This window comes from Acyrthosiphon pisum, chromosome A1 (genome assembly GCF_005508785.2).
Source record: "Acyrthosiphon pisum isolate AL4f chromosome A1, pea_aphid_22Mar2018_4r6ur, whole genome shotgun sequence".
Classification (NCBI taxonomy): Eukaryota; Metazoa; Arthropoda; class Insecta; order Hemiptera; family Aphididae; genus Acyrthosiphon; species Acyrthosiphon pisum.
Window position 1 is genome coordinate 48,959,335 of NC_042494.1, and position 20,097 is coordinate 48,979,431.

General features: G+C 25.8%; 1 protein-coding gene across 2 annotated transcripts in view; it reads right to left on the reverse strand.

Moving 5' to 3' along the window:
- Positions 1-18,468, reverse strand: part of LOC100165537 (putative phosphatidate phosphatase) — a 33,310-nt gene extending 14,842 nt beyond the window's left edge. The window contains exon 1 of one of the 2 annotated variants that reach the window (XM_003243333.4): positions 18,105-18,468. In XM_003243333.4, coding sequence (XP_003243381.1) covers positions 18,105-18,159 — 55 coding nt within the window. In that variant the 5' untranslated portion in view covers positions 18,160-18,468. Of the gene's footprint in view, positions 1-3,864; positions 4,365-18,104 lie in introns of those variants that run through there. The other variant, XM_001942715.5, reaches the window with a different exon arrangement.
- Positions 18,469-20,097: the final 1,629 nt, after the last annotated feature.

The window sequence follows — 20,097 nt, forward strand, 5'->3', positions numbered from 1 at the left end:
TTTGTTGTGATTGTAATGATTGTATAATATTATTTGTGGGTACTTGACACTTCTAAAGTATACTATTATATATCTATGATAGTACCACGGTTTGTTGTTGATGTATAACGCGTTACCTGAAGGATATTGTTATAAGATTAATTTGGAATTTATTATCGATACCTATTATAGGTCAATTTTTTATTAATACTATAGATAAGTATACCTATAATAGGTATGTCTAATACCTAGACTGACAAACCGTCTCCACTCAGAATCGTTTTTCTTATACAGTGATATTATATCATTGAATTCAAATTTAATACTATCCATTATACAGTGACCCACTTGTAACCTACTGTACAGCAGAGCGACATCCACTTACCCACCTTTTTTTAATTTTTAAATTTAAATTTTTAACTATACACATTATTTTATTTTATTTGTTTATTTATTGCAACCACAAAAATTTACAATTTCATATAAGTTATAGTACTTACATACAACAGTTGCAAACTCATCCTAAAATAATACATTATAATACCGCGTAGGTATTGCAATAATGATACAGAGAATATTTTTACCTGTTTAATAATTATATATTTATTTAATATAACATAATTTGTTTCTGATAAGTGATAAACTTATAGCGAATACATTTGACGAAATTAATTTGAAATTTGGACGTATCCAAAATACGTCAATATCAATTGTTAACAAATTACCCAACAAAGATGAATTTAAATCATAATAATATATTATAAAAATGTAGATTTTATCATGTTTCCAACATGATAATGAAATGTTTATATTAATATATTACTGTATAAGTTATCACTTATCAATCTGGTATACTAAGGTATATTAGTATTTGGTTTATAATTAGAAATAAAACTGTTTGAAATTAATAAAAATATACAATTTATCACATTTATAATATTTTGTAGGTAGTTAGTAGGTTATTTATGTGCTATATATGAATACGACGAGGTATAACACTATAACTATATACTAGGTATATGAATACAACTATCAGTTGAATCTGTGCGTAGTTGAATAATGGATATCTATTATATATATTTTATTTATAGGTTTTACAATGATGTTATTCTGTTTTTATTGTTAGTCAACTACCTTTTGTGTAGAAGAAATGTATCAATTTTTAAAGTTTCATATTGTAGACATTTCATAGATTCAAGATTAGGAATACAATACACAATTCGGTACTTTGACCTTTTAAATCAATATTAAATTATTTTATACACTACTTACAATGGTCTCATGTTTACAAACCTTTGTCAAATAAATAATAATGGGTAAGTACATAATGTATTACAACTATTTTATTTTTCAAACATCATGTAGGCATTTTAACTTGAATTTAGATTTAACTCAAAATTACATAAATAGTTTTTAAACCATATTGCATTAATTTTATAATGGAATGATTCAGTTATGGGGTGACCCAGCGAGCAGCGTTCCAACATCTCAGCACCTGCACATCACCCCACTGAATCACCAACACAACGGTTTTTGTCATAAGTCATAATCAATAATCAACGTACACTTTACAGTTTATGACGGATAAAGCCGATTTTTTCTCGTGTTCATATAATTTGACACTATAATATTATGTAGTCTGATGTAGATTGTAATTTGTAATAAAATCCCACAAGTCTTAAAGTTAGGTACATTATCGTTATTATTTATTTCTAAATGATATAAATATATTTGTATAATTAATATAGGTACCCAACATAAACAATTTAAAAATATTTTAATAAATATAACATAATATGTGCATTGTGCCTTGCTAGTTGTCAATTATGTGAAAATAAAAATAATTTAATTTTAGTATACCATTTTAAAGCCTCTAAAATGCTGCCTTCCCAAAAAAAACCCTTTACAATTTTAAATATTTGATATTATTTGTCAAATTAGTTATTCTTTAAACATTTAAAAAATAAATTTACAAATTTATTGACATTTTTCAATACATTTTTTTATCTACCATCCTATTATACAAGCATTGACACTTTACACTTTACACTAATCTAAATTTCAATAAAATACCCAATATGTTTTGCATTCATAGAATTATGGAAGTACATTTTATACAAATAACAAATTAGTTGGTTAATACCTAAGGAATAACATTTATTATTTATATGTGAAAGATTAAAGTGGGGCTAATAATATTTTACCATTTAAGTATACTTTTTTTTTTTATTTAAAACATATATTTACAATCTATTTTACAATAATCAGTAAGTATGATGACAAAGTTTATATAACATTATAAAATATTCGAATAGGAAGACCCTCAGTAGTGTCACCTGACCAGAGATAAGTATACTTAAACTTTTAATTTTAACAACTAATACAAATTATTATGGTTAAAATATCACGATTTTAGTTCTAAAAACGAAATAAACACTTATTTATATAATAGATACCTACAACAGCAATATCATTAGGATGACTCATAGAATAAATAAATACATATATTTTAAATTACGTATTCACGTGTCTGTGTCTACATACCAAATAAATTGATTATTGGGTTGCCGGTAGGTACCTATATTAAATGATTGATTACAATATAATATAGACTATCGCCGGGTTGAATTAAAAATGTATTAATTTAATGGTTCATTTAAATTTAATTGATCAAATATTAGTTACTATAAATCATGTTTAAGGGACCATTGGCTCACTATTGATTCATTAAAATATGTTTAATAATTATTATTTACGTAACCCGGCATAAAATGGTTATTTATGTGAAAACTAATGACACAGAATACCTATAATAATTAATATTTCCATATTTTTATTAAAAATGTCTAAGGGAAATATTTTCAGTCCTCTGATATTTCTTATAACTTTAAGTAGAGGAAAGTCCGGAGAAATGTATTCAGTATAGGTATAGGTAGTAGGTACCAAAATTTAGCTATACCTAAATATTATATAGATATCACTCGTGAAGTTGTGTATTGTTTGAGCCTTTGAGGGAATTGTTAAAATTTGGATAATATTAGCCTCCCCAATCTATTTTAATTTTTCGCCACTGACCGTATATTTACGTCGTATAATTGTATCTTATACAGTTATACAATATACAGTTGTCAGTTATTCTAAATCTAAACCATCAGTAGACTGGTGTTAATGGAATTAATTTTGACCTTATAATTAATAGGTGGCTGGTGAGACAATTAAGTATTAACCTAGATATTTTAAATAATTGTTACCTATCTTTGCAGGGTTTGTAATAATTTTTACTGTTGTATTATATTTCATAATAAAAAATATATCTTACATGACGTATTGACGTACCTATATCCTCGCTTATATTTTTTATAAATTAATATTTGATTTAAAAATATCAGAAAATGATTCTTTAAGTAGATTTTTAATGCTCCCTATTAACTTGAAAATTATATAAAGTCTATCACTTGCAGAAATTAATTTAATATGCGAGTACTTAAGGATGTACCTATTTAAATTTTATTTTAACATTGTACCTATTATTTTTGTTTTATTATCCAGAGAAAATAAACAAGTGTATCAGACGTATCGTTCGCTACGACACTGTAGGTACAAGTTGGTAACACTACATTAAATTAGGTTCCAGCTTCTTCGATGGAAAGTGATACGAAAGTGGATAATATGAAATATTTACCAAAAGTAAACGTACCTACAGTTACAGTAGGTACACGCTGTTGCCTGTATTACATATTTATAATATAAATAATATTATAATACAATATAATATATTATATTAATAATACTATACAGGAAATTTATGATATATTAATTCTTTATGAGTTTTACTAAATACTATACCTAATTATGTTAAATAAGATCATCATAATTATTACTTACAGACATACGTTTTGATTTTTACGGAAATCAAACGTTGAAAGAGTTCTTTGCACAGCCATACGAATTGATTGCGTTCCATGTGGTATAAGGATGATAATTTATGTAATATGAGAAAAACAAAAGTTGACGACAACCAACAATTTATGATATCACTATATAATATAATATAGTTTAATTTAAAATACACTCGTTATATACCGTTTTTTTTTAGTAATTAATTTAAAACAATAGCAGCGGTAAACGGCAAAGGGATAGAGAAAATTAATAGCTAAGAATAATTAATAACCTGTGGGATTGTACAGGTAGTTATTGAGTTATTAGGTAGGTATAGAGGTACCTACTACCTACCTAGAAAACACGACTATACTATTATGGTGCCGGCACAGTTTTCAAACACGTCACAGATCTGAGACTAACTGTTTATACGTGTAGAATACCGCCGTCGTTGATCTCCCCGACTAACACAGAATTACGTGACTATATAATATAATTTATACTACCATATGTACATTACATTACGTTGCGAACGGAACGCCATAATATTAGGTAGGTCGCACCACACAAACGTATGATATTATATGATATTATTATTATCATCTGGTCGGCAGAGTCGGCGAGAGACATAAATTAACGTTTTCGTGTCTAAAATTGAAAACAATGATATGACATATAGGTATGTATTATCTATAGGTACTGTACAACAGCTTAATCAAGGTCATTAGACAGGTGAGGCGTGGATGATATTGTACAATAAAATGTAGGTACATAATATGCCGCCGCCGCGTCAAAATTTCAAAACCAATAAATAAACCCTTTTAAATAACAAATCCAAAAATGTATGCAGTAAAATGTTGTTATGTTTCATTCGTTCAGTGAAAAAATGCATTTATAGATTACTTAATAACAAATTTAATATGCCAAAAAAAAAAAAAATACATGGAATATCAACTAGGTACCCAAGTTTAAGCGATGCATAATTATGTATATTTATATCAACGTTATAATAATATATTATACTGTATACTCAAATATCAATACTATATATAAACATTAGATTACATAAAAAATTGTTTGTTGGTATTGAAAATTATAAAAAATGCATGCAGATAAATGTTAAATTCGGTGCAAAAAAAATTAAATATTTTTCACGTATTTTATATTATGTACCTACTGCGCATATTATATTTGTCTGTTTCCTATTATTCAAGGTTGTGGCTAAAATTGTTTTTTTAAAGGCTTCTTAAATTGTCTTTCTATTATAATCAAAACAAATATTATACTTCTTTGCATCTATAGTATAGTCTTTAAATATATATATAAAACAGCGAGAGAAATCGATAATGTAGTGTCGACCGATATGCCTTTGCCCTTTGGTGAGATACCTACCTACCTAACCTAACTTAAACATATTATAAATGTATAATGAATATTCATTAATATATTAACTTATAAAACAATTTCCTTTCGTGTTAAAAACCATTGATATCCATTATATTAAAATAAATAATTTTAAAATCTTAGTAAGTACCTACTTAGGTTTAAATAATAGTATTACTTAAAAGTTAATAGTACATTATTTTAAAACATGTTGTGTATTGACATAACTGATAAGTAATGTAAAAAGTAATGTATTTATATATTTTACAATAATATAATTTTTATTTTATTTTCTTCTCTATTATTTGTACCTATTTGTCACAGCACGTCTGTTCACTTGTACATATTGTAAAGCAAATATAAGTTTAATATATCAATACTATAATGGATTGTACAATATATAATATGATATATTATTATATTAATATAACCTTATAAGTTATAACCTTCCTTTAAACAATAAAAACATTGGTGTAAGTAATAAAGATTTTAGATTGGGCAGACCATAAAATAATAAAAGTAAATATTTGTTACTGCCTTATGAAGCATGAAATTAGATAACACAAAATGCTTGTTTAACTTTGACACTTTGACATAATATTAAAATTAATTAAACGGAAAAATATAGGTAAATAGGTAGTGATGACTGTTCATAGAAATTCGCATTTAAAAATAGATACTGTCAGTAAACTATAATATAAAATATTCATAATAATTTAAACACACAATAGGGTACAAAGTGTGAACATAGGAAATATAATATTATTCAGGTATTAGACAGTGTTTGGAATTAGACACTTACATTTTTATTTCAAATATTTTATTCTAACTTCAAAGACATATTATATGGTATACCTAAATAGGTATACCATAATTTTGTTTTTTGGGGTATTTTGGGTGGTGTACAAATGTTTATATTAGGATTACAAATGTGTACAAATGGAATAACAATCGTTGGTACCTATAATTTTTTTTTGGAATTTCAAATATGGTGGTGCTAATGTAACGGACCTTTAAGAAACGCTATCCATGCATTTGTTGTCTCCATCTTACACATGTTACACGTACGTGGCAATTTTCGTTCACTAGTTTCAATAGTATGATGTTAGTTTTGATATTAGAGTGAATTGATCTTTTATAAAATTTGGTAGGTAAGAACATTATCTGTGCTTAAGCGTCAGCTTTTTTTTTGATATTTTAATTTTCAAGCAAGATATGAGCATTTTTAATTTGTAATATTTAACATACCCATTTTCTTGCTTAAAAATTAAAATATCGAAACAATCGCCGACGCTTAAGCACAGATAATGTTCTTACCTACTATTGAAACTGGTGAACGAAAATTTGGTGTCGTATATTTGTAAGAGGGAGACAACAAACGCATTCGTGTAGAGTCTTCTTTGCAAATACTTACTGTCTTACTATAATAAGTAATAACTAATGAGATACAGACGTATATTGGAATATTTTTAGCATATTTTTAAGGTATTAACCATAATTAAAGTAAAGATTTGAAAATATAGATTATAAAAATGAGTTTCGGTAGGTTTACAAAGAATCTTACTGTGGCTTGGCACGGCACGTTGGCTGCTACCAGTCGCGTAATGTGGCTGAGAGTAAGTAACGCCCGCTGCTACTAGTTCCCGAATGGGTGACCATCCGGGTTCGTAATAGTAACAACCTTTCCACACATACACGTGTTTCCTTACCTACTGTAACAACTGTAACAACACCTTACAGTCTACAGATTACTATACCATAGATACTCATCTATAGTATAGACAAATTTTATTGTGTTTAGATAATGCCAATATAAACAACCCGTGAAAATTTCATATTTCTACGATCATTTGTTTTAGAGTTACACTAAAAACTAAAATAGATTTTGTCAAAAACCGATTTTGCGTAAAAATTCCAGTTTTTTCTTAATTTTTTTTTTGTTTTTCCTGGTGCTTTTGAAAATTACTGTGAATTATAACCTCCCTAATGTACCAACTAGATTCACTTCCCTATCGAACAAGATACTGAAGTTGAAAATCGAAGTATCATTTCAACTACTTGTTGTGTACTCAAACACAAATAAAAATTTAAAAACACACATCGCTCCGCTCAGAATCTAAAGAAAAATTACGTAATTTTATCCACACATGTTATCTGGTTAGAAATAAACAATTGAATTCGCTATAAATTTTTCAGACCGCAAAAAAAAAAATAAGTATATTAATAAATAATGATTAATAATACACTATACACAGCGTACAAACTCGATATGCCGAATTCTAAACACATCTGCATGCTATCAAATATATAATTTAAACTAGAATTGTGTATAGTGTATATAAATAGTATCATATGCATATTTTAATGTAATATTTTAGTATAATATAAAAATATATTTTTATCATAATTTATTTAAAAAAAGCCACCAGTCAAAAAAAAATTATGAGATTCAAAAAGGTTATAACTTAAAATATATCAATTGCGTCGAACGATATTGAGTGAGGTAAGACGTGTTGGCGTATCCATCGATTGCGTCATCACATGTATGTTTAGTACATCTACGTTTAGTATCTACAGCCGATAAAATGAGAAGTGTATGAAAACGGAATACCCGCTAACAAAAATCAGGTACCTAAGATCATTTTATTATCTAGAAATTACACAAATTATTTTATGTTTTTCTGAATGATCAGTAGGTACCACATATTTATAATATTAATAATAATAAAAGAAATATTTTAAATAATAAATGTAGTTGAATACGGGTACTAGGTACTGCAGTGTTGTGCTTAGATAAGAAAAAATTATCAAGATATAGATAAGATATCTGAATTTAAAATTATCTAGATATAGATAGATACTGTAGAAATTGAATTTATCTAGATATATCTAGATAGACAAAATAATTTTTATCTAGATATTTATATAAGGTATTACATCAAAATTTAAATTTATACTAATAATTGAAAATTAAAACAAATTTGTATTTTTATTACAATATTTACATAATTAGACAATATTCCAAGCATGCTAAAGATAAGTTGGTAACATCATATTATCCCAAACATAAAAAAAGATTCTGAATAATGCAAAAAAAAGTTATTTTGTGATACGCATCTGTATTTAATGAAGTCTTTATTTTCACTCCCATCAAACATAAAATTGCGTTCACTAGGTGAAAACTTAAGACCCAGGCTCTAATAATTGACATATCAAATTTACTTAATTTGTACTGTAGAAACTGTGATGTTATTGTAATTCTTATTAAATAGTTATACATTTAAAGTTTAAGCCTAATAAATATTTATTAAATTATTTAGTAAATTTAAAGACATTTTGAATATCATAAAACTATATGAGTACAAAGTTACCATTTCCCTTTTTACTGGTATATTACACAAATGCTATATTCCATAGTTTAAACACAGAATATATGAATAATATATATATTTAAATATAATATAATAATATAATATTCTATTATAATATTCTATAATATTCGGTTTACGTTTACCTATGATCTGAAGTCTGAACATAGGGAACGAGCCCGTAAACCAACATGATGTTAAACCCTGTTTACCCGTAGGACCTATGGTGGCATAGAGTATACTCTATGTATGGAGGGGTATCTCTAGTTTTAATTTTTGTAAAGGCTCTTTCGGCGTTCGTAAAATCATAAATCGTATACGGGCATGAGACTTTCCCGTATGGGCCATATTATACAATTATACAAATAATTCGCATCTCCTATGCATATTGACATAATAAATCGTCATTATTCAACAGTTATAATATACTATAATAGTAGTTTATATCTGTGCATTATTCATAATTACTAATAAATGCTATGTAAAACTATTTTAGAATCAATTTTTGCAAGTAATACAAATGAGATTTCTTATTAAGTTATCTATTTTATATTGAATGATAATATTGTAAAATAGTTATTACTAATTATTAGTTATGGATTTTGTGAATTATCTAGATATATTTATCTAGATGGCTATAATTTTTATCTAGATAAAAATTAGATGTCAATTTTATTTTTTATCTAGATAACATATCTAGATAAATTTATCTAAAGCACAACACTGCTAGGTAGTAGCCATAGATAATAAAAGAATGGATAGGCCATACTATCTTATCACACGTGCATGAACGTTACAAGGGGTCTCATAATAAAATAATGATAAGACTCCTTGCCATAGTGAGAATCACCATATAAAAACTGGCTGTCTCTCATCTACATTCCAGCACGCAAACCCCTCGTATATTAATATAGCCTATAGGAATGGCCTATCCATTATTTTATTATCTATGGTAGTAGCATGGATATAGATACTAGTATCTATATCCGTGGTAGTAGGTAGTATTGTTACGTAATACATAGAAGTGTCGTACGTACCTAATATAAACATCGAAAATAATTGGTAGGTACCTATTTTTATAATATCTTATGATTTAGTATGTATACAGTATACCTACAGCAGTATAGCACCTTTGTGAATTCTGAATATTTTTTACGTAGGTATTTTAAATTGAAAAAATGTTAAAATATGCCTTTTTTTGGTTTTATTGTTTAAAAAAAATAATACCTATGTATTATTATTTATTATTATCTAATATCATATTATTATAATATAAATATGTGAATCGTGAATATTTTCAATTTGTTCGGTATTGCATTTATAACATATATAAGCAATATTGGTGTATTAATTTGTGATATATTTACGGGTGTAAAATATGTAGATAATAAATTTAGGTAGCTTATAAAAATTGGCACAATTGATGAACACTGTGAATATGATAATAATATGACCCTATGTGTCATAACGTGTCATCTATGCTTTCACTGAAATATGTATCGAATACTCGAATATCAAAGGTATACCTATACTGTCTAGACATATAGTATACCAAATGAAAAATGGTAATGTATAGGTAAAGTCAATGTTCAATAATAAGGGTATACACTATAGAGTATTTACATTGTAAAAATTATACCTAACTGACATTAAGTATAGGTACGCATGGGAATTATTTTAGAACAGCTGAACACTCGACATTACAATACATTTTAGTGGTTTAGAAAAAATTGTATTATATATCCATATAGGTATAGTGTAAAGTTAGACAATGAAACCACAGTTTTGCTCATTACGTAACTTATAAATAAAATTTAAGTATTAAAATATTTTTTTTGTTTCAAAACATTTTAACTTTCATAAGTTATGAAAATAAAACTGTTAATTAAATACTTAATATATTATAGAAATGTATAATAATATTAAAGATTATGTAAAAACAATTTTTTTTTTAGAACAAGAAAATCAACTAAAATGATGAGAAAGAAATGCATGGAAAAAAATCACTGTGTATAAAATATTACGTAAGTATAATAATATTATATGTTATATGTGTCTACATTTTTTTTTATTATTAATGTGCAACGGGCGACCTACACGCAGGGATTTATGAACTCATGTTCATGGACCAACATTGACTTTTGCTCGAGTCAATGTCAATGCCATGACGCCTCGTGCCCTCCAAGTTCATCACCCGCGAGTAATGTCACATGTTATATATACGACGTATGCGTATTATTTTAACTGCTGCCATATAGCCGCTATGTATTAGAGTAATAAATTCCGTCAATGACAAGAGGGTATATTAATTTTATTATTATTTCATTATTCCCAAATCGAATAACCACAGACGAGCAACGCCCACCACCACTAAAGTAAATTCTGTAAAAATGATAAAAGTTTGATAACTAATAAAACGACGTTAATCATGCTTATAGACACCTGTACGAAAAACATTGTATACACTATTTTGAATAGATAATTTAATTTAAATATAATATTTAAACAATTATAATATTACAATTCAAAGAAGAAATGTTCAAACTTTGATATTTAATATTTTAATTACTGTAGACGATCAGCAATAAGCATTTTATAGTAAATAATTCATAGATAAAAACTATAAAAGTAATGCTATTAAAAAAAATAAATATTATAAGGCAAGTTTATAAATATATGTATTATGTACCTATCTACCTACTATATTATAACTCAGAAATTATACAAAGCAAAACATAAAAAATCTGTCTATAAAGATAGGTGATGAAAAATGTATTTTTGTTTTTATTCATTATTCAAATATCTTAAATGATATACGATAAATGATAATTATTGAAAAATAAATTGTATAATAATAATCATACTTTTAAAAACTATTAAGAAGCAAATATTATCTAGGTACTATACATAGGTAATTAGACATTTAGACTTGATAGTTAAATTTGAATTCAATCATTAATCAAATACACTAAAAATATATTTTTTTAGATTTTTATGATCGCATATCATTAATCAACAATCAATATAGTAACTATATAATATAATAAATCATATTTTACACATTCGATTCGCTACTACTTCTCGGACATAATACGCAATACAAATCACATGTACAGATTTAATCTGTTTTATTACTGACAAGTCTCTTACACACCTTTGTCCTTGATAGTTTATACTTTTATTATAATACTAAGAAACATCATCAGAAATTCATCGCAAATTCCATATCAAGATTAAAAAAAAATGGCATTTAATTCCCAGACTTTTTAGTCCATAAAATGACTAATGAATATTTAAATAAGTAATTATTATATTTATATCATACCATTGTAATCAATTAATACCTACGATTAAGGACTAGGCACGCCTTATTATTTGACTGATATATTATGAACAATTCAGTTAATTTTCAACCAATTATGAAAAATTATCGTATTGATCTTTCTAATAATTTATGTAAAAATTAATACAATTTTTTATAACGGATCACTCAGGAAGCAAAGGACTGCGGGTATCAATATTTCGTAAGCTGTTGCGGTAGTTGTGGTACCTGATTTTATGGAAATGAAATAATAATAGTTATAAGTTACTATTGTTTTAATATGTTATATTATAATTTATAGTCAATAATATCCATAAAAGATTAAAAATTAAAAATTTAATGGGAACGATGATCAGTTGTTTTGAACATCTGAACTGTTACTAATTAATTGTTTCGGATTAGCTGTTAATTGTTACTTGTTATATCATACAAAATAAATAGTTCAAGCATGGAATTTATTTTTATTTCGATGGTACCCCATCTTCAAAATAGATTTGAGAACAATCTAAAAACAGCAAGCTTTAAAACTTTGGGCTAAATGCCAATGTAAATAAAAGATTACTATAATAGTATAGTACTATAGTGTTTAATGCCTATATATATTTCACGATCTGTCAAATTAACGCTAATATTTATAAGTCTATTCTTAAAATACTTAACTTATTAATCCTTTTGTTTATTTATACTAAAATGCCATTAAAGCATATTGAACCATTAACAGTATTCTTTAAACATTATTTTTAAACATGATAAATTTTATACCTACAAAGCACATAGGTATATAAAATTAGAAAAAAAATAAACAATATAGATTCAATTATAATACAATGATCAATCATCGAATTTGAAAAATAACTTTTATAGCGATTTCGGTTGAATCGACGATTGCTGCGATGTTTTTAAAAAGTATTTTTTGCAGGTTATTGGTAGATGTTTTTAAAACTTTTAGAAATTTGGGGGAATTTTAAAAATTAGTTCTTAAAAGATATTGGCAACTACCAATCTTAAATTCTTACATACAAATATACAATTTGGGAGTTATAATTAGTATATTACATGATATATGCATCATAAATAAATCAAATAATCGTAATTCAAACTATTCAATACAAAAAACTTTGATTTACGATTGTAGCCAATTTCTAATACTGTAAATTTTAGAATATTCAAAAGATAGATCTCAAATGTTTAAATTAAACGAATAATTAAAAACCTAATTGTTTACCACTTTGCCAGCACGGTGGTGAGACATATATAGTATAACATATACAAAACAGTTATGTACCAATGTACCATACACGTATAGAACTTTTAAATATTATTTAATTAATTGCCATGACAATGTCTCACATTTACTACTGTATTATTTTATTTTTATTTTTATTATATTTTATCATTAATTAATCGTTTGCAGATAAATTTGTCTTACGCCAATATATTTTGGTTTTAATTAAAATAATTTATATTTGTCTAAATTGTATTACTTCGTAAAATGTCTATTATTACTGTAAAATTATGACTCTTTGTAATAATTTTTTAAAGAAAATAACATAATATCATGATAATTATTATTATCGTAATATTTAAGTTAAAAGCTAATTGTATTCCGTTAATAGGATATAATTTTTTAAATTATTTTTTCATATATTTATGTAAATTGTTTTAACTTCTATTTACTGTTTTTGATTCTGTACATTTCATAGTAGAACAGAAAATAACACCAGCTAGAATATTTATTGTTTTTTAATTTTTTTTAATACGATACATTTTAAGAGCTTAATATTATTTTAGTGTAATAATGATATGTATTTATTATTATATATTTATATACATATATTCATAGGTACGTAATTTTTCTCTTCTAGACTCGTACAATCTACGGGTAGGTAGGGTGATAATTCAAATTTACATAATATTATGGACAATATTACTTCTATTGTGGAAATGTGGCTAGATTTTGATATTTATGGCTATGACCGTACTCCAGTTATTTTTAGCCACTATTGTTGTCATTATATAGTGTATTGTAATCGTATTGTCAAACGATGTCTACATACATTTATATTATATACGTAGATATATAACTTGTGTGCGACATAACGAGAAAAATGAAGCTGAACTAGACGAAAATCTCATTCCTATTGTTATGGTTATTTTGAGAGCTGTTCAAACGTATAAAAAAATATTACAATAGAATACAAAATAAACATTATATAATCGTATATAATATTTGTAAGTGAATTAAAATGAAATAATTTTCATTTTCTATTATTATAAGGGACTTAAAAATCTCTTTATTATCGCATTAGATCTTCAGTTTAAAAACACGCACATGCAATATATTATAAATGATAATACATCGAAATGTCCATTCTATAGTCCATAGTTATTTTTTTTACCTAACCCTTGTCCGCGATGTGTATTCACTTTTCGATGCTCATAAATTAACTAACAATATAGATACTTACAACTTAGGTACCTATACATAAAAATAAACACACGTCAAGCTTGTTTTTTGTACGATGATTTAATAATTACCTATATAATATTATAGGTACCATTTAATGAATATCGTTAAAAGTCAGTTAATTATGTCTTGATTGACATGCAGCTATGTTAATGATTTCATATTATCTGGCATGGCCTATGTGACTATGCTGTCGTTTTTGGATAGGTATTTATCATACAGGTCATAATATCTATAATAATATGATGGCAGGTATATACCATTGATACATATAGACACACTGAATGATTAACTCACCGGCCAAGGGGTCGAATGGCTACAGGTTAGAATACTACGTTGAATAGTTACGAGAATGACTTTGATCTTCTAGTAATACATCAATATAATTTACCCATGCGGCTATAAATGCCTATTAACTATATTTTGAAAGTTGAATATTATAATTAAAACAATACTTCCAACATATAATTAGTGATTACACCTACTCATAATCATAAATACATTGATCTTTAATCTTTAATCACTACGATGTATGAATTAAAATTGTAATGCATTAAGTACCTACCTACTAATAATAGCATTAATACGTACTTAAAATAAACTTGATTATAGTAATAAAATATATTTTGTTTTGCAGGTGGTTTTATCTTCGTTCGTCTGCATAAATTTAATCCACAATTATTATGTTCGTACTATACTATATAGTAGGTATTTAGTATATACTAGTAATTTTATTAAATAACATTCCTATGCATTTATATTTTATAACAATATATAAACGAATAAATTTAACCATTGTATTATTAGTTATTAGTTTATTACTTATTAGTTATTACTCATTGGACATTGAAATTGATGATTAGTCATGTTATAATATATTAAAGTTCATGAGTCTCAGCTCTCAGCCCTTCGGGATAGTCTCAATATGCACAGATCTATAAATCTATTGTTTTTCTTGTACAATAGACCATGATATCCGGCCAATATATATAGTATATACACATAATATAATAATAATATAATATTTTATAGCACTATAACAGTACATAATTATTATTTCAATTTGACACTACCAATTACACGTCATAATATATTGGTTTACTAGCATGACCCTTTGCTTTTCCGGGATAGGTTTTACCTTACTTCCTTTTCATACACGTAAGCGACGTCACATGCACTACGTCATGAATATACCTATTAAAATCATTTAAAATGCAGGAAGTTCATTGTTGACGTAGTGCATTATCAACGTCACTATTAAAATGTTGCACTATTTAAATCAGTGTAGAAAATCGCATACGGGAATCATTTTTTAGTTAATCTTTATTGCACTTTGTAAAAAAAATACTTATATTATAATTAAAAACCAAGTATTAAAATCCTTTTCGTACTAAAAACAATTGAATATTGATACGTAAGTAAAATTAGATTTAGGCACTACGCTTACTATTTTGTAACGTAAATAAATATTTATTTTTGTAATCTAATAACTTTAGCAGTTAAAAATGTAACATGAATGAAAAAATAATAAAAATATTACAATTTAACTGAATATTTTAACTGAACCTGAATAATATTACCAAAACTAATTTTATTGTTGGGACATTGCCAATAGAAATAAATAAATAAATTACATCTTTTCTTTTTCTTTTTTTTTTTTTATTTTGCAAACGAAATCAATACAATCGCACATCGTCTTCCAACACTTCAAGGGTTGTTGCCCTTTCGTCTTTGGCGTATAAACTTATGAACGAATTCGAAACAAAAAGTTTATAGGTAGGTACATTTAATTTTGAAATTATTTTATTTTTTAATGAATATATATTTACATTATATTTGAAACAACGAATATCTATAATGTAGATATAAGTTAGATAAAATCATAGTAATTAAATGTCAAGTCAATTTTAATTTAGTTTATATGAATTATGACTATACAATATCGATACATCTACGATTATATTTTGAATTATATACCTTTATTTTGTCTTTCTCTATCACAGCTCCCAAACTTTAGGCTTTATAGTAATAATTTATGAAATTAAGTATTAGCTATTGTTACAGAGATATTATACAGTATTATACTGTATAGGTAGGTATATTTAATATGTAGGTACTTCTTGCACACTTGTAGTTTATCAACTATATATTATATATTTATATATAGTTCATTATGGACAATAGTGTACTGGATTTGATAAATTGAATTGAAATTGAACTGTAAACGTTTTTATAGTATAATGTAATACAATTTGTTCTAAATAAAATTGATTATTTCAAAACAAATAATCCTAAATGTGTAAAACTGAACTACTTAAGTCACGCCCGTTTTGCCTTTTGAAAACACTATTAATTATAATACGTAGGTACCTGATGCTATAATTTGTTATGGGGGGGGGGGGGGGGAATGAATTGTTAATAGTCACGCTCTGTTCAGGTAAAATTATCTAGGCACGCGTTTTCAACAACATTTTTCTATGAGTTTTTTATTTTTAAAACTTATCAACTTAGATTTATGTACGACACAAAATAAAATTGAACATCTCAATAATACGCGTGCATCATTATCCTATTGTTAGAAAGAACTAATAACTATTAAGACGTTTTTATAAAAACATATTTTTTAACAAATATATTTTGAAATATATTCAAAGTCCGACATTTTCATGAAATATTAATAAAAAAAAAAAAAAAACAAGTAAAATGCAATTTTATTTTAAAATATGCATATTTATGTAAAAACCTTAAAACATGCGAAAATATGCAAACTATAATTTCATTTTTGAACTCGTTAGGTTGTGATTCAAATTTGTAGCTCATCCAGCAACTGTTTGATGCATTCAGTAAAAACATGTAAATACATGAACTTCCGGGCCCTACTAATAAGTATACTGTATTAGGTTTAGGTATACCTATTTAACTTATTGAATATCGTGATAAAATATAAAAAATAAAACCTCCATCAAAGTGTTATATCAAACTAAATATAATATATTTTTAAACTTTAATAAACACAGAACATAATTATAGACTATTGAACAATTATGTTAATATTAGTATAAAATATAAAAGTTTTAATTTGTGAGGTCGTAGCTTATAGCATGTTTTTCACGGCCATACAACCTTGACAAAGAAAAACTAATCAATTGTTTATACTTTTAAATACAACTATCACAACAAGTAACAACTTAAATGTACTAAGTGTTTTAAAATAATATGAACGATCAATAAGATTTCAAATTTAATAATAGGTGGTACTTATAGTGTAATTACAGCTTAAGTTTTGAATTATATTTATTAACTATTATAGAAAATTCTGAAACTATTTGGATTTAAAAGTTTTTGTTTTTAAAATTAAAATGTATGCGTAGCATATTTTATAAAGCATAATATTTTAAAACGTATAATTTTTGTCAAGTTGAAAAATGGTAATTTATGTAATTTTTAATGAATTATGTTTTTGTTAACTTAGGTAAGTATATTCAAGGCAAATACGCATTTAAAATGTATAATATAAAGAAATAAGAAAATTATGTATAAATAAATTAAGTCTAGTGTCTGCCTATACTATATAGTAAGATATGTTGAAAAAAGGTATGTTATACATTAAAAAAATGCATAATTTTTATATTTAAAGGTGAAGAATACAATCTATTCCTCTTGTTATAAAATATGATAATATACACAACAAACTAGTTTTACTTACCCAGCACTAGTAGTACGAAATCGAGAAACAATATCCAATGCTTTTGGTTGAACATTTTAATAATTTAAGGACTTGAAAATTTTAAACTTAGTGAAATTTAATATTATGAAAACGTACTAAAAGAACACCTAAGAAATATTATTTTAAATATAAAATAATTCACCGTCCAATTATTGTATTTTACAAGTTAAATTTTAGCACCACGTGATAGCGTGAATCCAAAAGGCACGAACCCACTGGTCTGACGACAGTTCGATTCAATGGTTCCCCAGAGAATGGCACACGCTTGATGTTACGTAGTTTACCTACTACTTACTATACGTCTATACTGGAGTAATACCATATACCGACAACCAACCGCGGCGCGAGTACCTACACATCATTATGATATACAATATAATTTTACTAAACGATAATGTTCGTTTCGCTATCATGGTTTATTTTTATTGTGGCATTTTTTTTTGCAGCAAACATGTGTTTCGATCAAGTATGACAATTATTACTATCAACTGTATATGACATATTAATTATGAATAACAGCTAGCAATAAAAAATAACAGCAATTAATTAATATATAACTATATTGTTATTAAGATTTAATTGGTACTCTAATAATAAATAACTGTTTATTTTTATATTAAACATTTACACTATTCAGTTACATAATATTATGTTGTTGTAATATTGTATAGTTGTTAAAAAAAAATTATTTTATATTTTTATCGAAAAAAAAAATTCTACAATAATAATATGTAGGTACTCTCTTAGACATGGAAATTGTTTTTATATTTACATCTTCCACATAGTTATAACTTATAGCTATGGCCACCAAAATAAATAAATAAAAATTATTATTAATTATTATTAATTAAATACTTAAAACTGTCTATTATTTAAAAAAAGTTTTGTACATTTTAAATATCAGATGTTAAATTTCATGATGGCGAAGCCCCCCCGTTAGGTAGTTGTCGCTGAAAAGGGGGTCTTCCCTCCTATAGCTAATTATAAAATAATTATAATTCATGATATCATTATTTTAGTATCGGTGACATTTAAAATGAAGTAATTTGTGTTGGTTAGTTAAATCCTGAACAAAAAACTTTGAAATTGAATGAAATAATTAGTTGTAAGTAAGCGTGTAGATTTTCGTCGTTCAGATCAGTGCCATTTAGACGGGCATCGCCCATTTGCGCCAAACAAAATTAATTCGGTTTGGGTACAGCCCATTTGCGCCAAAATAAAAAAGGTATGTTTTTTCAGGCAGCTAATTTGCGCCAAATTTACCTGTGTAAACATTTTAAATTAACGACTTGGATAATTCCAATTATATTTTAAAGACGTCGTATCTATAACGTATACTTAAGTTATTTTTATAAGTCTATGGATTTTAAATTTTGTATATTATTGCGTCGAAAGATAAACTAACAAGTTTTATATCAGTTTTATTAAGGTGTACGATATTATCGTACTATGTTATCGGATATATACTATATAGGTATCGTTATTCGTCAAAAGAACGATCGCAGTGTGATTTCATCAGTGAATCATTGTACAGTTACATTATACTAAATAATATTCTCGAATTTATTAATTATTTGAATAATCAATTATAAGAATGGAGTATACAATCATAACAAGCACACGAGGGAAGAAAATGGTTGTTGAAAGTGGACATAACTATAAGTATATTTTAGCGTATACGTCTTCTAAAAATGTTGAACGGTGGCGTTGTTCAAATAAAATATGTCCAGCAAAAATATTAATTAAAGATGGAAAAATTATTAAAAAGCATGGTATGTTGCACATTAATTTTTATTTAAAAAAAATGTGTTATATGTAATATAAAATTACTATAAATTTACCTTCATAATATTATATTATACCTAAAACAAATTACTGTTTTCGCTATATTAAAATTTTAATTTTTTTTTATTTCGTATTACTCTGATAATAATAATAAAATTCACTTAAATTATACATTACCAAATCATAA